Raw genomic sequence first — 27,312 nt, forward strand, 5'->3', positions numbered from 1 at the left:
TAGTCGCCTGGGTTGTTTTAGTGCAGTATGTGGTCAGTAAAGGTGCCCATTGCTCACATGAGGGGTCAACATCACTCGGACTATGCAAAAGCATTTAATTTTTGGTTTGGAAATCTGCAGGTGCAGAAATGCATATTCCCAACTCCCTACTTTCCACCCTGGGATCCTTTGATAAAGAGTGGTATAATAATAATAACAACAACAACAATAATAATAAAATTAATAATTAATAAATGCTGTCTCTGGAATGGGCACTCCCTCTTTTTCCTTGCTGGCATTAACTATGGTTCCACATCCATCTGCTCAACTGTTATCACAGAAAACATTGCTTTTAGAAGCTACCCAACTTGTCCTCCTATTGGGGTAACTATGGGCATTGAGTGTGTGGGGAAATGGGTACCTTCATTCAAGGTTTCCCAGACCACCAATGGTCCGTGAGCTTCATTCAGGTGGTCTGCTGCATGACATATTAAATATATATGCTGGATTTTTATAGCACTTTTATTGCTTCTTTTCTTACATTGCTTTTTATTGTACTGCAATTTTGAGTTCCGTGGAATTCAGGTTGCAATACAAGGAAATACAGCATCGTTGAAATAAAAGAAGCAACAAAAAAATAAAATTTAAAAATCATGAAGTGTCTTTCCCAGAACATTACAATTGCTACAAAAGGCAGAAAAAACTATTAAGTCCCCACCCCCTCCCTCCAAGGCCATTAGCAAATTTTGAGTGGTCTGTTGGGTGTCAGAGGTGGGGAACCACAGCTCTAATCCATTTGTCTGAGAGAGCGGGGAAACAGGTCTACTGCCCTGTGCCCTGCAAACAACCCCTCTCTGTGTTATGATGGCTTACCTGTAAAACCGCCTGCCTGGCAACCCAAGGGGATCGATAAATGCTCTCTCCAGAAGCATCAGCTGATCATTCGCCATCCGCACAGCAATGGGGCTGTAAAGTGAGAGAGACATCATAAGAACATAGGAAAGCCCTGTTGGACCACACCAATGACCATTTCTTCCAATGGTCAAGCATGCCTCTGGGAAGGCCCACAAGCGCATCAAAAGGACAATAACCCAGCAATGGGTCTTCAGAAATACACAGCCTGGAGGTAGAAGACAAACATTATGCCCATTACTGTCTCCAGGCTATATGCTACCTCCAATGCTAGCCTTATCCTTGATGAGTTTGTCCAGTCCTTTCTTAGATCTGTGAGTTTGTATGACATCAGATGATTATGGGCACATGGAAGGCGCTTTAGCCTAATGTTCTGCTTTCCATAGGCTCTCTCCTAAAGTGTGTGATACTACATTCCAACCAGCTTTGAAGTTAATGTATTTTTAGCAATCAGGTTGCTTAGAAGATCCAGGCTGTTTTGCCTTTCCTTGCTTTCTCATTCACCCACTCAGCTGCTCACCTGCCTTCCATCTCCTGTCAACAGAGCCTGTGACATACAGAAGCGGTCTCTGTGGCTTTGTTTCCATATATAAATTTATCGAGCCGCACTACTGTTGAAGCAATGATTCTTCAATATCAACTTGATTGGACTGGTCATGTTGTTCAGATGCCTGATTATCGTCTTCCAAAGCAACTACTCTATTCCGAACTTAAAAATGGAAAGCGTAATGCTGGTGGTCAACAAAAGAGGTTTAAAGACTGTCTCAAGGCAAATCTAAAAAAAAAAAGTAGTGTAAACACTGACGACTGGGAAACACTGGCCTGCGAGTGCTCCAATTGGAGAACAGCCTTTACCAAAGGTGTCATGGGCTTTGAAGACACTCAAACTCAGGACACAAGGGAGAAACGTGCTAAGAGGAAGGCACGCTTGGCAAATCCATATCATGATCAACTCCCGCCCGGAAAGCAATGTCCCCACTGTGGAAGGACGTGTGGGTCCAGAATTGGCCTCCACAGTCACTTAAGGACTCATTGTTAAAACCGTGTTTATGGAAGACAATCTTACTCAGCTATGAGTGATCACCAAAGAAGAGGAGGAGAAGAAGAATACAAGTGATGGTAGCTGCACCTGCATCTTTACTTAAAATAAAAAAATTCCTTCCAGTAGCACCTTAAAGACCAACTAAGTTAGTTCTTGGTATGAGCTTTCGTGTGCATGCATACTTCTTCAGATACTGTTCTGAAGGGATTTTTTTATTTTGACTATGGCAGACCAACACGGCTACCTATCTGTAATCTTTACTTAAGTTGCATAAAGGCATTCTCATTTCAGCAACAGTGTAGGAATCTTGGGTCCGATGGAAATGCAATGCTGGTTCCAAGTAAACTGTGGTTTGCAAATCAGGGATATGGACTTAAGTTTGCCAGGCTCTTTATTAACCCCAAACCATTTATTTTTATTTTTTAGTTGCTTACTGCTTTTAAATGTGCTTTGCGTTTGTCTTGCGACTCAACATTGATCTCCATCTCCGTTACATAAATTTCTTAAAAATAGAGTATTTGAAAAATGCTGAACAGTAGCGCATTCCGTCTGTTTATTTTTTAAAAAAAGAAAAACCAGTTTTGCAAACACATACTCACTCGTTCTGATCAAGCTGTGATAATCTATGGTGAAAATCAGCAGCTGCCTCTGTGAAATTAGCCACAGCAGAAAAGAGAGGATCTGCAAATACAGAGTTGATAAGTCAATTTCCTAATTTAGAAAAGAGTAAAGCTCACAGTTTAGTTTCAGGGAGTCCCAGGCTTAAATCCTGGTCACCTCCAGTTCCAAACAAACAGGAAGCTGCCTTAAGGTGGCCAATCAGATCTAATTCAGTATTGACTATGCTGTCATAGAGGATGGCGCTGTGGTCTAAACCACAGAGCCTCTTGGGCTTGCTGGTCAGCGGTTCGAAACCCCACAATGTAGTGAGCTCCCATTGCTCTGTCCCAGCTCTTGCCAACCTAGCAGTTCAAAAGCACACTGGTGCAAGTAGATAAATAGGTACCACTGCAGCGGGAAGGTAAACTGCATTTTCATGCGCTCTGGCTTCCATCACGGTGTCCCATTGCACCGGAGCCAGTTTAGTCCTGCTGGCCACATGACCTGGAAAGCTGTCTGGACAAAATGAGCGCCGCAACCCCATAGTTGCCTTTGACTGGACATAACCATCCAGGTGTCCTTTACCTTTTTACCATAGAGAATTGGGCTATGAGTGAGTACTATGTTCTATGTTCCATCTCCACTGAAAGAACCATTACACTTCTAAATGCTAGTTGCAGGGAAATCACAGATGGACAGAGTGCTCTTGCGCTCATGCCCAACTTTCAGGCTTCCCACAGGAATCTGTTCAGCCACTGTGAGAATAGGATTCTGGACTAGATGGGTCGTTGGCCTGATCCAGCAGGCTTGTCTTATGTTCTTGTATTAAATCACGGGAGGGTAGGTAGTTTGTTGGCTGAGCCTTAGGGGGAAATCTTGGAAAGTAAGAGCAGTTCTAAGGGACGTGGGTGGTGCTGTGGGTTAAACCACAGAGCCTAGGCTTGCTGATCAGAAGGTCGGTGGTTCGAATCCCTGTGACGGGGTGAGCTCCTGCTGCTTGGTCCCTGCTCCTGCCAACCTAGCAGTTCGAAAGCACACCAGTGCAAGTAGGTAAATAGGTACTGCTCTGGCGGGAAGGTAAACAGTGTTTCCGTGCGCTGCTCTGATTCGCCAGAAGCAGCTTAGTCATGCTGGCCACATGACCCAGAAGCTGTACGCCGGCTCCCTTAGCCAATAAAGCGAGATGAGCGCCACAACCCCAGAGTCGGTCATGACTGGACCTCATGGTCAGGGGTCCCTTTACCTTTTTTAAGAGCAGTTCTAAAGCCGAACCAACTTCCAAATGGGGTAGTGGACTCTCCCAGACTTGGAGGTCTTCAAGCAGATGTTGGGCAACCATTTCTTGGAGATACTTTAGCTCCGGCTTCCCTGCCAGATTCATGATTCCACACTATTCATTTAAAGCAGATGACTTCCTCCCCCCCCCCAAAAAAAAATATTAATCCTGAGGACTGTAGCTTCCTTCTCACAGAGCTACAATTCCCATAAGTATTATGATTATTATTATATTTTTTTATCGCCTTGCCCCTTCCCCTGACAGGGAGGCATGATGGCTTACAGTTAAAATAGGAACAACTAAAAACGTTGGGGGAAATGCCATTAAAAAAAGAATGAAACATTAATAGAATTAAAGTGATGATTATAGATACATATATATAAACGTACAAATAACTACCATAAAAATTGCACAGCACCAGCCCTTTCATTAAAAGCAGTCAGTTTCCCAAAGTTTGTTGGAACAAGAAGGTCTTTGCCTGCTGGTGGGAGGACCACAAGGAGGGAGCCAGTCTGGCTCCTCCAGGGAAGGAGTTTCAGAGTTTTTTGGGAGCAACCACCGAGAAGGCCCTCTCCTGCACCCAGTGAGGGTGGTAGGACCGAGAGATCTTCTGAAGATCTCAGAACCCAGGCAGGTTCACAGGAGGAAATACGGTCTTCCAAATAACAAATTTCAGTTTCCAGGATGCTCTGGGGGGAACCTATGTGCTTTAAACGTGTGGGTGTGACCAACATCTGTCGCTAACAGAGGCCCGTAGCAACAGGAAGCACATCTGTACGGACTTTGTACCCCTTTTGCGTCAGGCTCACCAAACGATACTTGGTAGGTTCTCAGCTGCGCTTTGTGCCCCTTGGCTACATCGTAGATTCCGTCGGCGTAGGTCCTCAACGCTTCTGCATAATCTTGGCAACGGAGAGGAAGGACCTGGGAATCGGCCAGTTCGTAGACCAAGCCCGCCCGGAGGTGAGCAACGGCAAGCTGCTTCCTGAATTCGGGGTCATAAAACCGCTCAACTAATTCAAAGGTCTCGTACGTGGTGTGGTAGAGAGGGTAGTTACTGAATTTGTCTACTTTCTGGAAAAGGAGAGCAAAGATATGGGTCAAATGTGCCTGTCCTGGATGCTTCAGTTGAGATTCCTGCATTGAAGGGGGTGACCGTGGGGGTTCCTTCAAACTACAGTTCTATGATTCTAATAAAGGTGGAAACTCAATTTCAGTTGTACCTTGGCTCTCGAATGGCTTAGTTGCCGAACAAATCGGCTCCTGAACACCGTAAACCCGGAAGTAAGTGTTCTGGTTTGCAAACGTTTTTCGGAGCTGAACTTCTGACGTGGCTTCTGCCTGAGTGCAGGAAGCTCCTGCAGCCAATCGGAAGCTGCGCCTTGGTTTTCGAACGGTTTTGGGATTGGAACGGACTCCCAGAATGGATTAAGTTTGAGAACCAAGGTACCACTGTATTAAAGTTTCCCCACATCACAGGCCCAGTCCAAGTCGGCTCACTGTCAGTTTGGTAAAGGCAAGATCAAGCACTAAGGGGCAAATTGGGCACAGGGATATAGGGAGCTGTCTTATACAGAGTCAGACCATTGGTCCATCTACCTCCATAATGTCTACACTGACTGTCAGCAGCACCCCAGTATTTCAAGCAGGGAGATGGAAACTGAGACCTTTTTCAAAAGCTCTGCCACTCAGCGGGGCTTATGATTTATCCCAGGTAAGCGTGCAGTGGACTGCTGCTTTATTCTTTTACAATTCTTTGCAGAAGACTGGATTGGTGCTTCCCTGTCCATTCCCCCCCCCCCCCATTGGGAGCTTTCCCAAAAATAAAAAAGGAGACCCACTTGCTGTGGTGTGTTCACAGCTGTCCAGAAATAAACAGAGGGGTGTCATCTTTCGGACAGGCTGTTCGGCTTACCCTATTCTTAGTGTACCGGGCTCTGCCAGACACAATCCCCAATCGCTGGAAGAAAGCTTCGAAATCGCTGCCTGATCCGAGCTTGCTGATCCTGTCCAGAAAGAGGGGAAGACGTTGCTATAGTTAGATCCAGTGCTTTTTTTCTGGGGGTACGCAGGGGTACACATACCCCTAAACATTTTGTGAATCTAAGTTTGGCCTCATTTCAATATGAGAAGGAAAATGAGAGTACCCCTAAACATGTTTTTTTAAGAGAAGAAAAGTACTAGTTATATCAGGCATAGGCAAACTCAGCCCTCCAGCTGTTTTGAGACTACAACTCCCATCATCCCTAGCTTACAGGACCAGTGGCCAGGGATGATGGGTTTGCCTGTGCCTGGGTTAGATTTCTTGCAATGGCACAGCAGGAAAAAAAGGGGGGGGGTAAAAGAAGCTTTGGAGCACTCTGAAAATAATGAAGATGACTCAACGTAGGGACCCAAATGGGATGCTTACCTACATGCCCACAATTTGCCAGATCACCATGGGTGACATCCAAAAGGAAAGGAAACTCTGAAGCTAAACCCGAAAATTGGGAGTATACGTGGATCGGGGAGGGTTGTTAGATAGGGCCATAAGGATCTGTATCAGACTTCTCCACCATAATGCCTCCCAGATGTTTTGGACTACAATTTAGTTACTTATTAATTTAAGTATTTCTATTCTGCCATGCCATAAAATCTTGAAACATAAAACGTACCGTAACTACACTTTGGGATGCCCTGCTTCATGACATCAGGCAAGTGCTTTCCCAATACACTTGCCGGTAAACCTTTTTGTTTAGGAACGCCTATCCAGACATGCAGAAGTTATGTGTGCTTTATTTCTTCTTCTTTTAAGCTAGTGTTGATTTTTAATCCTCTTTGGGTTAAAATAATAAAAAAACCTGGCTTTGACTGTTTTAAATCAATGATTTTAATGTTTTATATTTCTTTAAAGCACTCACTCAGAGGGGTTTCTTTTGTTTTGCAATAAAGAGCGATATAAACGTTGTTAATGATAAATAGATAAAGCCACATTTAAAAATGTGAATAAAAATACACATTTATTATTATTATTTATTAAAATTTGTATACCACCCTTCATCCAAAGATCTTGGGGCGGCTGACAAGTGAAACATACAAAGTAAGACACATAATAAAACTTAAGCAAACCAATGACCCACTTCCCACAGACACATTTTAAAAGCCATAGGCGGGTTGAAGAGAAATGTTTTTTTTGCCTGGTGTAATGAGGGCGCCAGGCAAGCCTCCCTGGGGAGGGCATTCCACAAATAATATTAAGGTGACTGGCTAATTAAGATGAAAATTAAAGTGCAAAAATGTCTGCTGGCATGAATAGTTGTTCAAGGAACTTCTGAAAATAAAAAGCGAGGGTGCCTGCCAAATCCCCGTTGGAAGAGTGTTCTGCAGCACAGGGCTGGTGACGCTAAATGAATGAAAGCAAGGAGAAGAAAGCTCTAGCTGCCCCTTGTGTGGGAATTTTGATGGCACACTCATACGTGCAATTATTTAAGTAACGGATATTCGTGCTAGGGCTGCCATACATCCGGAATTTCCTGGACATAACCTGGATTTGGCCCTCACAAACAGTGTCAGGGCGGCAATCATCCAGGAAAATCCAGGTGCATGGAAGTGTAGATTTTGGTGAATTTCCTTAAAAATAGCTCAAAACTTCTTTTTTTTGTCAGCCTATGCAAAAGAAAGCTCAACAACACCCCCCCCCAAATTGGCAATCCTAGTTTATGCCAACAAACTTCTAATTAAAAATGAAAAGTTATGAACTTGCATGTGTGGATTAAGCAAGGGATTCTCTTACCTGGGCAGAGTCTTACTTTCTGGGGATGGGTCTTTCTCAAGCCAGCTTTCATAGAGGGTTTTGCTTCCATATCCATCATCAGGGCTTGCTATCTAGGGAAGGGAAACAATGAATATGACGATTTCAGTACTATAAGAGAAGTGCCATCTGTCCTATACGTTTAAAGCAGTACCCTTTTACTTTAAACAGCCAGTTCCCCCAAAGAACCCTGGGAACTGCAGTTTTGTTAAGGGCGCTGAGAGTTCTTAGAAAACCCCTATTCTCCCTGGAAAGCCAAAATTCTGAGTGGTTTAACAGTCGATTCCACTTCCCAGGGAACTGTGGGAACCCTGCCTCCTTTGGAATATTGATTCAGCACAAACACAAGACCTGCATTTGCAACTTTCCCCAGAACCATGAGGTCTAGAAACTTGAATTTTTTTATTTTAAAAAACTGATTCCTTAAGAAGTATTCCCTGCACTGAGGATCCCTGCCACTGTTTACCTCAAGTGCTTCTTCCCGCCACACAAGGACAGATGAAACTAGGAGAAGGAAGAAGGGGGGTGGGGGCGGAGCCAGGAAAATGAGATGATTTGTACCTCTTTTGCCAGATTATACACCAATCGATTGAGAAGAGGAGTGCAGTCTACTCTTAATGTGTAGTTGCCTGGAAACCAAAGTATATATAGACATTTGTATTAATACTAATGGGACACTTTAAAAAAATAAAATGTGACTTTAAAAAAATTATAATAGGCTACGTCATACCAGACACTGCCCGATTTACGTAAAGTCATACCTCATGCTACCTTTGCTTCATGTTACGTTTTTTCAGGTTGCGTCCCGTGGCGACCCGGAAGTACCAGAAAGGGTTACTTCTGGGTTTCGCCGCTTGCGCATGCGCACAGGCACCAAATTGCACCGCACACCTGCGCAGATACAGCGCTTCAGGTTGCGAACTTTTCATGTTGTGAACAGGCCTCCGGAATGGATCCCATTCGCAACCAGAGGTACCACTGTATAAGCTAAACAAGCTATAGCTTAGGGCCCCACTCTCTTGGGCCCCCCAAAAAAATGTAAAGGAAAAAAAACACCTGGATGTACATTTCCAAAATATAAGATAAAAAAACAAATAAAATGGCTTTAGATACTTATTAGGTCCATAAATTACCATATAGCATATATTCAACACGAAAAACAGTGACAATTTGTTGTTGACAAAGGACAACTGGACATATAAAGGGCCCCATTACCTTCAGTAGCTTAGGGCCTCATCAAACCTAAATCTACCTCTCTCGACATTGGCTATTCGAGTGCCGTCTCTCAGTATTGGCTATTTAAGCACTGGTATCTCTCTGAATGGGGACGCGGGTGGCGCTGTGGGTTAAACTACAGAGCCTAGGACTTGCCGATCAGAAGGTCAGTGGTTTGAATCCCCATGATCGGGTGAGCTCTCATTGCTCGGTCCCTGCTTCTGCCCACCAAGCAGTTTGAAAGCACATCAAAGTGCAAGTAGATAAATAGGTACCGCTCTGGCAGGAAGGTAAACGACGTTTCCATGCACTGCTCCGGTTCGCCAGAAGCGGCTTAGTCATGCTGGCCACATGACCCGGAAGCTGTACGCCGGCTCCCTCGGCCCATAGAGCGAGATGAGCGCCGCAACCCCAGAGTCGGTCACGACTGGACCTAACGGTCAGGGGTCCCTTTACTTTTACCTTTATCTCTCTGAATGTAAAAGTGGCACAGAACTGAAGATGGTCAAACGATGCTCACCTTCTATAGAAGAGTCCGAGTTGATGTAAGCCACAGCCCGTGCTTGAAGAATTTTGGTATTCTCCTGCAGTTACAAAAGGATACAAGCACCGCCAGGTGTATGACAAAGTTAACTGGGTTGTTTTTCACAACAGCAACAGCAGCAGTTGCATATAAAATGGACATCCTAGTGCAATCACATGTATGAACTGTGATAGCTATGCACATTTCTCCAGTTGCCACAGGGATAGAACAATAGAACTTTAGAGTAAAAACACCAGAATCATTTTTACTTGGTATTGTAAGTGAGGATATTAACAGACAGGACAACAAACTGTTTTTATATGCAATAACAGCAGCCAAGAGTATTGTTGGCCCAGAAATGGAAACAAGAAGAACTACCAACGAAAGAAGAATGGCAGATGAAATTAATGGACTATGCAGAATTAGATAAGATGACAGGAAGGATTCGAAACCTGTGGGACCAGAGATTCACAATGGACTGGAGCAAATGTTCGAACTATTTGAAAAGCAACTGTAATAAACAGATCACGCTAGTAGGACTACAAGAAGTTTTGTAAGGAGGATACTGCGAAAGAGAAGATTATGAAGAGAGTTATTAGTTAAGATAATTAAAAGTAATAGTGAAATTAAGAAATGTAAATTAAGAGAAAAAGATGGGAAATTTCTCAGATGTGATTGATAGAAGTAAAAAAAAATGGTATAAGCTATGAAATTATGTGAAATGATTGATGAAAATGATGTCTTATATATATAAACTTTAGAGTTCGAAGGCACCCCAAGGGTCATCTAGTCCAGCCCCCTGCAATGCAGGAATCACAGCTAAAGCAGATGGACAGATGGCCACCCAACCTCCAAGGAAGGAGATATAGAAATTTAATAATAATAATAATAATAATGATGATGATGATGATGATAATAATAATAATAATAAATTTGTTTATACCCCGCCCATCTGGCTGAGTTTCCCCAGCCACTCTGGGCAGCTCCCAATCGAGTGTTAAAAACAATACAGCATTAAATATTAAAAACTTCCCTAAACAGGGCTGCCTTCAGATGTCTTTTAAAGATAGGACAGCTGCTTATTTCCTTCACATCTGGTGGGAGGGCGTTCCACAGGGCGGGCGCCACTATCGAGAAGGCCCTCTGTCTGGTTCCCTGTAACCTCACTTCTCACAATGAGGGAACCGCCAGAAGGCCCTCGGAGCTGGACCTCAGTGTCTGGGTTGAACGATGGGGGTGGAGACGCTCCTTTAATTAATGATAATGATAATCACCATGTAGAGCAGGATTGGGGGCAGAGTGAAATGAAGACAATAGAAGGGTGGCTCCCCCATGAGGTCATCACATCACTGCTAATGGGATTTACTGGGGCAGACCCCCAAATCTGCTCATAACCCATGGTTTAAAAGATGTTTGCACTGTTTGTGGGAAAATTCAGGCCCCCTCCGGACCAGTGTATTCTTGCTGTCTGGAGGGGCACATTGCAATAAATGAACAAGACTAGGTTAGATCCTTAACTTCCATGGGTCTGTTCTGAGTAAAAAAATAGATAGTTCCTTTGAGTCTCAGCAAAATATTCTGGAACCGGTTTCACCACTTACCTCTGCCCATTCGGTGGAACCCAACAGCCCAAATTCTTCTGCATCCCAGCTGGCAAAAATTATTGTTCTCCTAGGTTTCCAACCTGTTGGCATTGAAAAGGTCATCATCTCTCTGGATGGTTCAACTTATAACAAGGCTGAGGAATTTGTGGGCTTCCAGCTGGATTGGACTACAACTCCCATCAGCCTCAGCTAGCATGGCCAATGGCCAGGGAGGATAGGAGTTGTAGTCTAGCAACAGCTGGAGGACCAAAGATTTCCCATGCCTGCTTTTTAATCACAGCCCCAGGGCAGTTAAAAACCATGCTTCAGTAACCTCTATAAAATAAGGCTCTGTTTCTGATTGCCTTAGTTTGGGATCAGGGTTTTGTTTTATTCGTTGCTTTTCATTCCATCCGCCGGCAATTATATTCCTTAAGCAAAGGACCAAGCAGCCTTACAACCTCTTAAAAAGAAAAATCATTTAAAATTTCAACTCTGATCAACAAGAGCAATCAAAATTGAAAAGGCAATGCCATTACAAAAATGGAATCGGGTTTTAGAAATGCCTTTGAAACATGATGATGATGATGATAAGACTAATAAGCATATTTGGGGAAATTGTTCCACCAAAGAAATTCTCATGCCCCATGGAAGTGTACATGAAACCTAAGTGTTGGGACCCAAATCATCTCCAGATCTTAGGGCTTAGATACTTTGTGGGCTCAGAATGGACTTGAGGGTCTAAACCAGCTTCCCCAACCTGGTGACCTCCATACACTAGTGGCCAAAATTATGGAAATCTTTTGGGGAAAGTGTATTTCCAAGGTTTGATGGCTCATAACACCTGACTGACTCTTGCTCATTGGCTACATTCAAATGAAGGAAACTTACTGCAATATCAACCTAAGCAAGTTGTGCTTCCTTTTTGGGTTATTTGGCTATAACTTTTAATAGAATACAGATAACTGAACAAAATTTGTTGCATTACATTCCTCATTAAATTATCTTTCCATTGATATGCAATTTTATGGTATTACTATCAAAATAAAATGGTATTATGAGCTATCAAACCTCAGAAATGTACTTTTTCCAAAAGGTTTCCACAATTTTGGCCACTAGTGTCTATTGTTGGACTACAACTCCCATAATTCATGTCCCCTGGCCATTCTGGGAGGGACTGATGGTAGCTAAAGTCCAACAACTTTAAAAAGCTGCCTTATATAAGTCTGCAATCCTGTACCCATTTAACTTTATGAAAGTTGCGCTAGACTTGCCAAGACTTATTTCTAACAACAGGATATAGCTGTGAATCGCTATTACAATGAATTGGGTCTAGAAACATATAGCCTGGGCAGCATGCTTCATGTTTTATTTTCTATTTGTGCAGTTCATTACCTTTCTTCACCAACTTGCCAAAACTCTGAGCCACCTCTTGAAGGACGGCTGCCCCAGTGGTTGGATCGATGCCGCCAAAGACCCAAGAATCTCTGTGGCCTCCCAAAATTACATACCTATCTAGGGAGAGGGAGCAAAAACAAAACAAAAATATAAGAGAGAAACATTACAAAGAACTGGATCTAACTCAAAATATACTTGGCAGATTTTTCTTTCCTTATTCTGATCAGACTTTCCCCCTGCAAAGGGGCTAGTGGGGTGGGAGAAGAATAGAATTTTTCAGAGGAAGAATAAGAGGAAACCCAATTCATTCCATTCAGCGATGCTGCAAAAAGTGCTCTTTCAGATTCTCAAATTCCGGTTACCTCTGAAGCTTCTGCAAAAGAAATGACTGCAGAGCACTAACAGGCTCAAAACCAGGGTTGAGCCGAAGTGATCTATGAAGGATTGGCTTTGCTAGCTGTGTTTCCAGCTCCCCACAGTGGCTTTGTCAGGAGTAAGGCTCGGGGGCAGAATCCTAGAGCCCCATTCAGCAGAATAAAGCAGAAGGAGCTGGGGTCTGACAGAAGCTCCTGCTGCAGTTCAGGAAGGAGCGGCATTTATTTACTGATCTCCCCCCTTTCTAACAGCAGCCCCTTGTACCATCTCTCCTGCTGCTCTGCAGGGTCCCAACAAACTCTTCCAAGCCGGGTTTCCAAGGGGCTGTATAAATCAGCAGGACAGAAGGAACCCCAATATCTGCAAATCGCTTTATGGGGCCTGAGCTTGCGCTACCATGTAAAAAAACAACAATTCCATCTCAAGGAGGGACAAGATGGCAAAATGGGCCTCTGGGTGGACCTTTCACTCTGTTGTTGTTGTTTAGTCGTGTCCGACTCTTCGTGACCCCATGGACCAGAGCACGCCAGGCACTCCTGTCTTCCACTGCCACCAGCAGCTTGGTCAAACTCATGTTTGTAGCTTCGAGAACACTATCCAACCATCTCGTCCTCTGTCGTCCCCTTTTCCTTGTGCCCTCCATCTTTCCCAACATCAGGGTCTTTTCCAGAGAGTCTTCTCTTCTCATGAGGTGGCCAAAGTATTGGAGCCTCAGCTTCAGGATCTGTCCTTCCAGTGAGCACTCAGGGCTGATTTCCTTAAGAATGGATACGTTTGATCTTCTTGCAGTCCATGGGACTCTCAAGAGTCTCCTCTAGCACCATAATTCAAAAGCATCAATTCTTCGGCGATCAGCCTTCTTCATGGTCCAGCTCTCACTTCCATACATCACTACTGGGAAAACCATGGCTTTAACTCTAATGGACCTTTGTTGGCAAGGTGGTGTCTCTGCTTTTTAAGATGCTGTCTAGGTTTGCCCTCGCCTTTCTCCCAAGGAGCAGACGCCTTTTAATTTCCTTTAGGAACACTAAAACCAACAGCCGTTAGGCCAGAAAAAGCTCACCAGGTTCCACTGCTCCTTTGATGGTCCCAATAACGTTGTATATTCGCGTGATTTTATTGATTGTGTGAACGTGCATTCTGACTTTCCTGTAGAATAAAAACACAGTATTCTGTGAGAGCATAGTAGTGTCAACCAAACTAAGACTTGCCAGATCAACAGTGAGGGGATGAATTAGCATTGGGGGTCTGCTCCTGGTGCCAAAGAGTGAAGCTCATCTCTTGATTGTACAGTCATACCTTGGTTCTCAAACAGGATGCGTTTCGGGAGTCCGTTCGACTCCCGGAACCATTCAAAAACCAAAGCTTGGCTTCCGATTGGCTGCAGGAACGTCCTGCAGCCAATCGGAAGCCACGCCGGACGTTCGGTTTCCAAAAATCATTCAGAAACCAGAACAAGCACTTCTGGGTTTCGATTGTTCAAGAGCCAAGGCGTTCGACTTCCAAGGTACGACTATACATGAAATCAAGGCTTTGGTACTACGAGAAGCTGCCCTGGATCAAGCCTTCAGGTACTCCTGCTCTGGCTTATGCAACCTCTTTCTGGGAGCAAAGGGTGAATTCATGAACTGGGTCAGCGCAAGAGATTTTGCCAACTGATGCAAAAGGCAACATGGAACCTGCCGCCACCACTCAAAGTTGACTCAACTGGCATTAGAAACATTGACACTGGTGACAGAACGGCATCTTCCACTGCAGGGTAGCTGAGGGAGGTGCAAAACAGGTCATGTGTCCCACAACACCTCACCACCACTCCCAGCACTCCAGCATCCACCACCTGAGATGGTCACATCCTTCTGCCTAATGATAGGGCTGGTCCTGATTGGGGGAAAGGGCCATAGCTTAGTAGCAAAGCTAGAGAGACCCAATGGTTTGCCTTGATATAAGTCCACTTCCTATGTTCTTCTATTTCTCCTTAGTCTCAAGTTTTCCCCTTGTTGAACTCTGCAGGGAGAACAAGGACAAAAACAGAATGAGTTGGCTCTGCCCGTCCTTGGCTTTGGCGCCACCTACTGTTGGCCTCCATACCTTCTGCCTTGCCAGTTCTGATGGGCACCAGGTACCACTGGGATATGCCATTTGTGTAGGCAATATGCTACGTGAAAGACACAGAAGACCTTCCAGGAAATGGCAGCAACTCTCATATTTCATAGGCTGTTTCATAGGGTTCGGAATGGCAGCTGGATGGTAGAAGTGTTCAAACTGACCTTCTGGAGTAGGTGCCAGAAAATCCGGGCCCAATGTTATAGGACACATTGAGATTTCCCTTCCAACTCTCATCTGGAGGTGGAGGGCCTCCCATGGACCTGCAGCAGGGAAACCAAGACAGACAAGGTCATTAAATTAGCAGCCATCATCTCCTTAATTCCCAAATGTCAAGGATAAAGGGGGCCCAAAATTTAGTGGCTTTAGGGCTTGTCATCAAATTAATATGTGATATGCTTTCTGTTTTAGGGTCAAGGCTTCTGGATATGCATGCAGAATTGTGAATTACTGTATTCCAGGTAGCAGTCCTACTATGTCAAAATGATTGTGTTTCACTGTCCCTTTCAGAGGAAACATCCAGTTTAACTTATTTTCTTTACTTATAATGTTTTCAATCCAATCCTTCCTCCACGGAGCTCAGGAGAGCATATAAAGCATGCCCACCTCACAATGTTGTCCTCACAGATACATTGAAATTTAGTTAGGCTAAAAATAAACTAGGCTGACCCATCCAATGACCTTCATGGCTAAATGGAGATTTGAGCCTAAACATTAGTTTAAGCAGTGTGAGATTAGGAGCCAAGCTCATATTTCCAAGATAAATACGGTGTCATGCCAGTTCTTTTTGCATATCAATAAAAACAGGGGGTAAAACAACGATATTTTAATATTGCTAGAATAACTGTATGAGCTCACCCTGCTTTCTGCAAACACCAAAGATGACTGAAATCTACATACCGTAATAAAATTTCAGCATCGTGGTAGCCAATGGGATGAACTGGGATTCTGGGAATCCCTACTCCATCGTCAACTCCGTATCTGAAGGTATATTCTGAGGAACCAAGAAGAGTTTTGAGATAACCACTGTGTAAGCTTTGTGCAAGGGATGCAGGTGGCGCTGTGGGTAAAACCACAGAGCCTAGGACTTCCCGATCAGAAGGTTGGCGGTTCAAATCTCCGCAACGGGGTGAGCTCCCGTTGCTCGGTCCCTGCTCCTGCCCACCTAGCAGTTCGAAAGCATGTCAAAGTGCAAGTAGATAAATAGGTGCCGCTCCGGCGGGAAGGACAACGGCGTTTCCGTGCGCTGCTCTGGTTTGCCAGAAGCGGCTTAGTCATACTGGCCACATGACCCGGAAGCTGTACACCAGCTCCCTTGGCCAATAAAGCGAGATGAGCGCCGCAACCCTTTAGGGGTCCCTTTACCTTTACCTTTAAGCTTTGTGCAAGCAAATCTGGGTGAATCCTGAACAGGCAGGAAACCTTGAAACTCACCCCGTGAAGCAAATAGTTAAACTTACTTCCCAAGTGTAAGACTGTGCTGGGTACATCACTAACCTTTGGCTGGATACCCCGGGGTAAGGGGATCTCCTGCACCGTTGAGGTTTAAGACATTCCCGCGCTGCACTCCTCCTCCAGGGAGATTCCACCCATGCGGATAGGGCTCGATTCCAGGGGCACAGTAATCCGCAGAGTCTGAGTAAAGGATAATCCCTTTAGCTCCAGCTAACATGGCATTTTTAACCTACAGAGCAGCCAAACATTAAGAAGTGGTTTTCAAAAGGTGCGTCGCCGTAGCCCAAGAAATCAGTGGCATTTGTTCCTTGTCTTGTTGCCACTGGAATAAGGCTGGCCTTTGGCTTGGAATCAACTTGATCCCCTTCCCCTCTATCCTTTTTCCTTTCTCCTTCTGTGATGGAACTCCTATTTGGGGACTTCCTTGGCTTTTTTTCTGGCCCACGTAAGACCAGTCTGGATAATTGGCCTTGGTGAAGATTTGACGTTTTCACCCCCAAAAAGTTTTTGATTTGAGTTTCTGTGCGGGTGGCGCTGTGGGTTAAACCACAGAGCCTAGGACTTGCCGATCAGAAGGTCGGCGGTTCGAATCCCCATGACGGGGTGAGCTCCCATTGCTTGGTCCTACTGCTGCCAACCTAGCAGTTCAAAAGCACGCCAAAGTGCAAGTAGATAAATAGGTACCGCTCCGGCAGTTTTGTGCGCTGCTCTGGTTCGCCAGAAGCGGCTTAGTCATGCTGGCCACATGACCCAGAAGCTGTACGTCGGCTCCCTCAGCCAATAAAGTGAGATGAGCACCGCAACCCCAGAGTCGGCCATGACTGGACCTAATGGTCGGGGGTCCCTTTACCTTTACTGAAATGAGGCTGCATTTTAATGTTGTATTTTAATCTTGTTTTTGAGTTGTATTTTATCAATTGTTTTATACCTGGTGTTGACTTCCCTGAGCCAGGTCTCAGCTGGGGAGGGCAGGGTATAAATAACAATAACAATAACAATAACAATAACAATAACAATAACAATAACAATAACAATAACAATAACAATAACAATAACAATAACAATAACAATAACAATTATTATTATTATTATTATTATTATTATTATTATTATTATTATTATTATTATACTGGAGAACCTGTGGCCATTTTAGATGTGCTTGAACCCCCAGCTACCCGGGGCGGACTTTGGTAATATGGTGCTTGGAGCAAGGCCAAAATTTGTGCCTCCTGCTGCAGTGGGACGTGCAGGAGGAGAAGTTCAAAGTGGTCTACTCTGAGGTGGCGTTGGAGCAGCAGGGAGGAGGAGGAGGCAGAGAAGAGCTGCCCACCCTGTGGGAATTGGGGGAGCCCCTCTGGCTGCACCCCGCGGCTCCTCTCCAGTGGGGGCCAAGTTTTTGCCTCCCCTGACACCCCCTCGCCTCTGGAGAAGAAGAAGAGGAGTTTGGATTTGATATCCCGCTTTATCACTACCCCAAGGAGTCTCAAAGCGGCTAACATTCTCCTTTCCCTTCCTCCCACACAGCAAACACCCTGTGAGGTGAGTGGGGCTGAGAGACTTCAAAGAAGTGTGACTAGCCCAAGGTCACCCAGCAGCTGCATGTGGAAGAGCGGGGAAGCAAACCCGGTTCACCAGATTACGAGTCCACCGCTCTTAACCACTACACCACACTGGCTCTCTGGGGAACAGAAGGATCTGCCCGGCTAGGGATCTGGGGTTAGCTAGGCAGCACAACTCAATTTCATTCCAAGTCCAATTCCTAGAAGGGACAGTGAGAGTGTTGCTGGTATGGTAATATTAATAGGTGGAAATAGTCTATCCTGAAACTAGGGACTCAGCTACATTAGCCAAGAAATAACGTTCGGGATGCGTTACAAACATGCAACATCAGGTGGAACCAGAGAGCAAAATAATAATAAACATTAAGCAATTTCCATATCGTTTTTTTTCTTTTGTTGTAACAATTTAATTTCTGAGTTATTTATAACGTTTTCCCCCTGTGTGTAGATCCACCCTATGTTTAAATAAGCTGAATAAGCTTTTGAAGTTCTCTGTAAAGAGTATTTGCCTGAAGCTAAGGATTGCGCCTCACATGAATAAACCATAAAGCTTGAAACCCTCATTGAGTGTAAATAAATTAAAAATATATAGTTTTGTTTCAGAAGTGCCTCCTCTTTAATGTTACCCTCTGGCACAGCTGTCAACTTTTTCCTTTTTTTAAGTGAAATTTCCTTATTCCGAATAGGATTCCTCACAAGAAAAGGGAAAAGTTGACAGCTATGCCCTCTGGGTGGGATATAAGTGGACACAAGGCATTCTTCACATGAACAAAATACCCGGCTGCTCTTTAATAAGGGAACCTTACAACAAACAGTTAAAACAGACATCTCCATTACAGCTAAGAGGGAGAGTTGACTCTTTTAAAACACCCAGAACACTGGTTACCCATCTGCCACCTTTAATGGGAGCGCCTGTCATACAACTATATGATGAAATGGAACACACCACTGCAGACTATAGGGGAACATAACATATTCAAACACTCCCTGGCATTAGCAACGAAACAAAGCTTTTCAGGTAAAAACAAACCGCAGTAATATTAGGAATATTGCTTCTGGCATAATTTGCTTTATGCTATGCAGGTTTCTACTTGTGGGGAGGTGTTTTTATAGCAGGCAGAACTAAAAAATGGGATCTCTACCTGCAAACTGAAGTGGTATGATCCACCCTAACCCTCCCCTCACCTGGGGAGTTTGCTCCCTCATTCCCACCTGATGTATTTCTACACAGAAACCTGAAAAGCAGCCTCTGAAAAGATTTATTATTAGGGAAGGAAATGGGAGGAAGAAGGAAAGAGAATGCAGCAGCGGCAGCAGAGATATCATCAACTTACTTTGTTTCCTCGGAATATTTTCCCATATCGGGCAATGACAATCTTTCCTGTACAGTTGATTCCCATCTCACGCTCTAGTTTGAAAAAGTCTTCGGTGCGGCCGTAATTCACATACACCAGATCTGCCTTTTTGTGGGGTGGGGGAAAAAAATATTACATTTGATGTCACTGTCCATGGTTACATTGGGAATCTCTTATACAGAGGAACATCGGTTCTCGAACGTCTCTGTTGACAAACGTTTCGGAACCCGAACGCCCAAAACCCGGAAGGAAATGCTTCCGTTTTTGAACGTGCCTCAGAAGTCGAATGGCTCCCGCTGCATGTTTTTCAATTTTCTCAGCCCTTTGTGCTTCAGTTTTTGAACGTTTCGAAAGTCAAACGGTCTTCTGGAATGGATTACGTTTGAAAACTGAGGTTCCACTGTACAGTGGTACCTCGGGTTAAGTACTTAATTCGTTCTGGAGGTCCGTTCTTAACCTGAAATTGTTCTTAACCTGAAGCACCATTTTAGCTAATGGGGCCTCCTGCTGCCGCCGTGCCGCCGGAGCACAATTTCTGTTCTTATTCTGAAGCAAAGTTCTTAACCAGAGGTACTACTTCTGGGTTAGCGGAGTCTGTAACCTGAAGCGTATGTAACCTGAAGCATATGTAACCCGAGGTACCACTGTACTTGTGGTACACTTTAAAACACCTATATCAAAACGCATGAACTTGGGGAGCCTTGCAATGGTCAACTCGCATCTAGACTACTGTGATACATTATATAGGGGGCTGCCCTTGGGGATGGGCCAGAAAATGAATAAGTAAGACCCGCTACAAAATGTTGTATTGTGCTCTTAGCGCCTGGTAAAATATTCCTTGTTCAGGATTCCAGCCATGCCTTCTTCCAGGACACTCCGTTGTGTCCCACAACCAATTTTCCTTTTTTCTTTACCATTTGAAACTCAAGAAACAATGGTTTTTTTGCCTGCTTTGGTGGGGGGAGGGGTTCCCTTCTTCCACAGTAAGTTTGAACATATTGATATCTCCCTCTTGTTTCTCAATTTTGACTCCACAGCTGTTGACACTGACTACTTGAGTTCAATATTATAGAGCATGGGTAGGCAAACTAAGGCCCAGGGGCCGGATTCGGCCCAATCGCCTTCTAAATCTGGCTGCGGATGGTCCGGGAATCAGCGTGTTTTCACATGAGTAGAACGTGTGCTTTTATTTAAAATGCACCTCTGGGTTATTTGTGGGGCATAGGAATTTGTTCATCCCCCCCCCCGAAAAAAATTAGTCTGGCCCCCCGCAAGGCCTGAGGGACAGTGGACCGGCCCCCTGCTGAAAAAGCTTGCTGACCCCTGTTATAGAGGAAGAGATACCAATGTTGCTAACAGGGTACTGACTAGAGATTTTGGGATATCCCAGGAAAAACAGAAGCAGAAATTACTGTCTTTCATTTGTTCGTCTCATGTTCAAAATGGAAATCATATCAGCGAATAAGTTTGGTATTTACTGCTGTTGCTTTCGTTCCACAAACAATACGTAACTGATTGATGTTTTGTTTTATCGGCTATTGTATAAATGTGGAATATATGTAACAGAAATCTTTTAAGAAAAAATTACCCTACAAAAATAAATAAATCAAATTGCAGCCTGCAGTTAAACCCTTAAAACCTTGAAGTTAGGTTACAGTTGAAGTTTAACACCTGCTTTCTGCCACACTATTAGCTGTAGCAATTTGAACCTTATCACAATGAAGTCACAGAATGCCTGGATGGGTTTGTTTTAGGAAGCTGAAGCAAGGAGGCTGAGATAAGTGTTATTTTCAAGGTCCCGTCGATATGGAGGAAAGGAGAAAGAAGATAGAAGAACAGCACATTTGGGGTGCTCAATGACTCTTAAACCAGTGATGCGCAAGCTGGAAAGACTGTAAGTCCACACATGTCAGGAAGACGTATGGGAGATGTAGAGAGATGCGCAAGGGGCAACAATACCCTAACTCACTGTCTTGTCAGCTCTGCACCCCATAATAAGAGTGTCCAGACCCAGGCACCAAGACTAAATGTTTATGAAACTTGTGGTTTATGATCTGCAGGATTGAGGTAAGAAAAGTACCATCATTGGTGAGGGCCCCTGAGGTTTTGTAGTCCAAAGAACTCTATGGACTTACTAGGGCTTGGCGTGCCTGCTCATATCGCTCGCCAACCCCAAACCCTCCCTTTACACTTTGCCCATGCTCAGAGGCACAATGTGGAGATACTCAATATCAATACCATTATTGTCTTCTTGCCTGGATTTGTGTTTTCCCACTCCTTACCGTTGGCGTGCCTTGCGCCGAAAAAGCGTTATATGGCGGCAGCACCTCTGAGACGTTTTCATATCCTGGAGGAGGAAGCTCAAAGAGTGACGTGTTGAAAATCTGTTCGCAAGAAGAGACACTATTAGAGAGCTGGAGTAGCATGTCACATACATTCAGAAAAAGTTTGTACTCATTAAGAATTGGAATTTGATATTTTGAATGCCAAATAGTCTCTATTGTTGTTGTTGTTTCTGGAAAGAGCTGGGCTACCAGCTAGGTGCCCATGGTTTGAGGACCTCGCTGGTGTCCACAAACTCTCCAAGTCCTCCAACGACCTTGCTCACTGGTCGAGGTGGAGAGCATGACCACCCCTCTTGAAAAACACACAGAATGAAAGGAGGGAATTGGGAGAGTACTGCCTTTCCCAACTCCTCTCCTAACTCTGTGTTTTTCTCATGGCTCAGGGCGGTACCTGAGCAGCTAAAACAGGGGTCGCCAAACATTTTGGCCCATGATGTGTGGCATAATTTGTTGGTCACACTGTTTAAAAAAAAAATTGAAGACTTGACGACCTGTGCCTTGGGTTAATAGGCAACATCCAGCAATGGGCTTCGGCTAATGCAGGGAATTTTGGCTGTCCAACAGAATTTCCCTTCCCTTTCCTGTTACCCCCCCCCCAAAAAAAAATCTGTTCAGGGAGAGGAGAGGGAAGAAAGTTTGTTGGTTTATACACCGCCTTTTTCACTCGCTAGTTCAATTTGGTGGGTATGGTTCTCCCTCTCCTCATTGAATCCACCCAACAACCCTCTGAGGTAGTATAAATGGCCCCGGTCCAGTATATCTGAAGGAGCGTCTCCATCCCCATCGTTCTGCCTGGATGCTGAGGTCCAGCACCGAAGGCCTTCTGGCGGTTCCCTCACTGCGAGAAGCCAAGTTACAGGGAACCAGGCAGAGGGCCTTCTTGGAAGTGGCACCCACCCTGTGGAACGCCCTCCCATCAGATGTCAAAGAGAACAACAACTACCAGACTTTTAGAAGATATCTGAAGGCAGCCCTGTTTAGGGAAGCTTTTAATGTTTGATGCATTAATGTATTTTAATATTTTGTTGGAAGCCACCCAGAGTGGCTGGGGAAGCCCAGCCAGATGGGCGGGGTATAAATAATAAATGATGATGATGATGATTATTATTATTAGGGTAGGTTATAGTAAGAGGCTGTCCCGGACCTAAGGTCACTCAGGGAGCTCCCTGACCAAGCGGGGACTTGATCCCTGATCTCCCAGGTCCTAGTCTGACACTAACTATTACACTGGTCCAGTTCTTCACAGCACTGGTTCCAGTGTTGTGCCTTGACCTTGCAGAAGCATTCCAATGTTTTTCTGGCTCTGGCAAACACACTAGATCTGTGATTTTTCACAGGTTCTGTTTATGGACTTCCCATAAGACTGGCCACTGTGAGAACAGAGTGCTGGACAAGATGGGCCTTGGGCCTGACCCTACACTGCTCTTCTTACTTTGCAGTGCCCTACAAAGGTTTGATTTGATAGTGGGGTGTTTGTTTGTTTTGTGGAGAGGACATCATATGAAATCATGCAAACTAATGCGAATCCATCTTCATTCTACCGGATCCATTTTTTACCCAGTAAAGACACTCTCTGTGTTTGCACACACATGTGTGTGGTTCCTCTCTTTCTGTGTGTCTGCCAGGGCAGAGGAGAGAAGCAACCTGAAGAGGCGGTACTCTTGGCACCCTCTCAAAAATCCAAATGTACCCGTGTAAACCCCTCCCCCAAGAAAGATTGGCAGCGCCTGGAATACAAAAGCCCCCCGCTTTCAAATTTGATTCCGAGATCTGACACAGTTTAGCCCTCCTGAATGCGATTCTTTCTTTTCTTTCAGCTCGCATGCAGCAGAGGGAACATTCTGCCCTCTTTACCTCGTTTCCATGATCATCGGTAATGGCAACATAGTTGGGGGCGCTTTGATTTGGGTAGGAAAGTAGGACATCGTAATGAACCAGCTCGGCTGTATCCAAGCCAAATTCCTTCCACTGGGCTTGTATCCGTCTTGCCAGGTGAAGATTTTGCTCTGTTCCTGCCACATGAGGGAGCTTCGTGAAAGAGCTGAAATGAACCACAGAGGTTGGTTTTTTAAAAAAAGAGAGAGGATAAGCGCTGGGATTTCCTGTTCCCCAAAGGGCAAAGCAGGCAAACCTTTTCCAAAATGGTTTAGAATAGCCAAGGTAGGTGATTCCAAAATAATTCTATTCCATATCATCTCTGCCCCTCCCACAAAGGATGCATCTTTGTGTTAAAAAATGGGTGTGGGGGTTTAAGACAGTCCAGGGCAGTTTTATTCTCCCCAGCTCTTGTGAGACTACAACTCCCATCATTCCTGACCACTGGTCCTGCTAGCTAGGGATGATGGGAACTGTGGTCCAACAACAGCTGGGGAGGGACTGGTCCAGGGGCTTGAATGTGGCCCTCTGAATGTGGCCCTCGAAACTCTTCTCAGGGGCCACTGCTTTCACTGGTCCTTACTTTGGGCCTCGGGTTTATTTGCCTGGCTGAGCTCTGGCCTGAACTCTGCTGGGATAGCTCAGTCAGTAGAGTACAAGACTCTAGATCTCAGGGTTGTGGGATCAAGCCCCACACTGGGCAAAAGATTCCTGCCTTGCAGGGGGTTGGACTAGATGACCCTAATGGCCCCTTCCAAACTCTACAATTCTATGATGTCTCTTGTTTCCTGGATGAAAGATGTTTGAGCGTGACTAGCCTGCTGTGTAAAGGCACTATTTGCATGCATTGCTCTGCCCAGTTTGCCTCTGACCCTTTCTGCCCTGTGTATCTGCCCCTCAGAAGGTTTCCCAGATAGTAATACAGTCCTTGGTCTGAAAGCAGTTGCCTACTCCTTATTTAAGAAAATTCATCAGTCCATCTAGCGAACTATTGTACTACTCTGAACCTAAGATCCTGCTGCATCAGACCAGAAGCCTATCTAGTCTGTGAAGTATCTCCCTCCCTGTATGATTCTTCATTCTACAGCTTGCCTGGGCCGCCTGCTTCTGGCCATGAAAACTGCAGCATGACGACAGCCTTACTTTTCTTTATATATAGTAAGATAATGCTTACAGTTCCACAAGTCTGTACTGCCGTGTCCAAAAGCAAACAAATTAAGTAGTCATCATTTGGCAAGGGGCAAGAATGATTAACTGCTGCCTTAAGCAGAGCAGATATGTGGCAAACTGGAAAAATTCCAACTGAGATGCATCCTTTTCAGGGTATTTTCCAAGAGTGGATTCTCAAGTGGGTTAAAGTTTAAATGAGTGCTATGTCTATATGTGAAATTGCAGGGTTGTGGTCAGTAGGGTATGCGGAATATGTGTGGGGGTGGTGAGGGATAAAAGAAAACCAGGTTAGATAGGATGGAGGCACATGACGGCCTCCTCTCCAAAGGCAGACATTGTGGTTCAATGATTAATCAACGTCTGCAGCAAATTACAGTCCAAGCAACTCTGATGGTTAGTCAGCTGAGTCTGTTCTTCACGTGATGCTCTGCATCTGAGAAGGTTTCCAATCTGTACCTCCTTTATCTCTCCCCAGATGCTCAACGTTTGAGCAGCAAGAGCAGGGGGGAAGAATGCTAAGCACCACCCCTGTCACCCTCTAGGACAGAGGTGGGGGAAGCCTCAGGCCTAGGGGTCAAATGTGGCCCTCCAAGCTTCTCTCTCTGAGCCTTGGAAATCCCCCTTGCCCACCCACCCCCTTCCTTGTACCAGGAGCATTTCTGCCTGACCTCTGATAGCACCTTTTGCTCATCTGAATGCAACATAAATAATAATAATAATAACAGCAACAATAACAACAACAACAACAATAATAATATATTTATACCCCGCCCTCCCCAGCCAGAGCCAGGCTCAGGGCGTCTAACACCAATAAAATCACAGTAATAATAGGGGGGAAAGAGGGGGGGGGCAAATTAAAATACAGGTTAAAATGCAGTTTAAAATGCAGCCTCATTTTAAAGTAGCTGATCAATCAAGACCATAAGGGTCAGACTGAGTCCAAACCAAAGGCCAGGCAGAACAGCTGTCTTGCAGGCCCTGCGGAAAGATGTCAAGTCCCGCAGGGCCCTAGTCTCTTGTGACAGAGCGTTCCACCACATAGAGAAGGGTGTGTGAGCATGTGCAGAAGCTAGCCTCCTGCACAAAAGTAAAATTCACATTTATTGCTCTCCCCACTTTTGCTTGGGACCCCACCCACCACTGACATGTGGATCCTTGGAAGGAAGGAAATATGGCCCTCAGCCACACACTCTAATTTCTGTTGTAGACTGCCTCTTTCTGTGATGTTATGCATGATGCTTTTGGGGTGTTTTTTGGCTAAGGGGCCGGGCGATTTCTAAAGTCTTTAAAAGTTCTTGCACACCTTTGTTCTGGGTCCTCACCTCCTTGCAATGGGGGTGGGGTGGGGAGGGAACTCTGTTGCAACAGAAAAATAAAGATCTGACTTGCTTTCACTGGATTTTGCCTCCATCCATTCTTCTCTGACTGATAATGGATTTAGAGGGCACAGGGTCCCTCGATGGGGAGTTGGGCTGCATATGCCAACCCCATTTTTTCCTATAACAGACTGAAGCAGGGGCCTGATCCTGTTTTGGCTTCCACTGCCTTTCATTTGGCAGTCTGATCATGTCATTCTGGAGCTTGCTCTGCATTTTTACAACTTTAAAAACAGTCACCAAAGAAAGCACCAAAACTCACCGCAGAAATTCCCGGATGTTTTCCGCCTTCAGTTCTGCAAAAAGTTGCCTTCTTGCATTTCGAAAGACGTGTGTTGTGCCAGCTGGCTTGTTTGACGATTTCACGCACCATCCTGCAATGCCGTCGCAATGACAACTGTCAGTTCTGCCCCCCCTGTCCTTCCAAGCACTACTATTATGGGATTGCACCAGCCAAGATATCAAGGTTCCTTTCACTTGCCCATCATCCAATGTGATGGGATTATTTCCAGGGAAAACCTGTGCTTTAAATGTGCCATGTGGATGTGACCAGAGAAATCAGTAGGCTTCTCATACTGTGGAACAAAACACTATCCTTGGCAAGTTCTGCATCTGTTAAAGGAGGGGTGATGAATCTCTGCTCCATGGACCATATGTAACCGCAGTGGCCTCCTCTTCTGGCTTCAGGCTGAGAGAGAGAGGGAGAGACAGTGACTGGCCCAAGGTCATGCAAGGGAGTGGGGCACAGTGGTTAGAGCAGTCTCTCTCTCTCTCTCCTTCCTCTCCTTGTGTCCTCATCCCCCAGTTTCGTGTGTGTGTGTGTGTTCTCTTTTTTCCAAGGAGCTCAAGGGGGCCTACCCAGATGTGGTTCCCCCCTTGATTTCACCCTCAAAACAACCCCATGAGGTCAGCTAGGCTGAGAGGGGGTTACTGGCCCAAGGTCATGCAACAATAATAATAATAATAATAATAATAATAATAATAATAATAATAATAATTTATTTATACTCCGCCCATCTGGCTGAGTTTCCCCAGCCACTCTGGGCAACTCCCAATCGAGTGTTAAAAACAATACAGCATTAAATATTAAAAACTCCCCTAAACAGGGGGGGTCTTTTAAAAATAAGATAGCTGCTTATTTCCTTCACATCTGATGGGGGGCAGTGTAATGTAATGGTTGGAGCAGCCTCCCTCTCTCCCTCCCCCCCCCCATGTGTCCTCACACCTCAGGTATATACTGCGTAGGTATATTTAGGTCTTATTACGGGGTGATTCATAATGAAGGATACAGCTTCCATTATGAATCACCCTGTGTTTTCTCAAAGGAGCTCAAGGTGGCCAACATGGATCTCCCCCCACCCTCCTCTCAATTTCATCCTCA

At 44.9% G+C, this 27,312-nt stretch overlaps 1 protein-coding gene across 1 annotated transcript in view; it reads right to left on the reverse strand.

The window, feature by feature from the left end:
- Window positions 1–27,312, reverse strand: part of LOC310705087 (N-acetylated-alpha-linked acidic dipeptidase 2-like) — a 33,297-nt gene that overhangs the window by 1,699 nt on the left and 4,286 nt on the right. The window contains exons 2-18 of the mRNA XM_083499498.1: window positions 26,194–26,305; window positions 23,365–23,551; window positions 21,448–21,549; window positions 19,145–19,270; window positions 16,294–16,480; window positions 15,697–15,790; window positions 14,961–15,059; window positions 13,757–13,842; window positions 12,316–12,435; window positions 10,939–11,021; window positions 9,335–9,398; window positions 8,161–8,228; window positions 7,582–7,673; window positions 5,725–5,815; window positions 4,619–4,883; window positions 2,533–2,614; window positions 853–945 (exon numbers count right to left, since the gene is read on the reverse strand). Of these exons, the coding sequence (XP_083355624.1) occupies window positions 853–945; window positions 2,533–2,614; window positions 4,619–4,883; window positions 5,725–5,815; window positions 7,582–7,673; window positions 8,161–8,228; window positions 9,335–9,398; window positions 10,939–11,021; window positions 12,316–12,435; window positions 13,757–13,842; window positions 14,961–15,059; window positions 15,697–15,790; window positions 16,294–16,480; window positions 19,145–19,270; window positions 21,448–21,549; window positions 23,365–23,551; window positions 26,194–26,305 (1,951 nt within the window). The remainder of the gene's footprint in view (window positions 1–852; window positions 946–2,532; window positions 2,615–4,618; window positions 4,884–5,724; window positions 5,816–7,581; window positions 7,674–8,160; window positions 8,229–9,334; window positions 9,399–10,938; window positions 11,022–12,315; window positions 12,436–13,756; window positions 13,843–14,960; window positions 15,060–15,696; window positions 15,791–16,293; window positions 16,481–19,144; window positions 19,271–21,447; window positions 21,550–23,364; window positions 23,552–26,193; window positions 26,306–27,312) is intronic.

This window comes from Podarcis liolepis (genome assembly GCF_965112155.1).
Source record: "Podarcis liolepis genome assembly, chromosome: 4".
NCBI classification, from domain to species: Eukaryota; Metazoa; Chordata; class Lepidosauria; order Squamata; family Lacertidae; genus Podarcis; species Podarcis liolepis.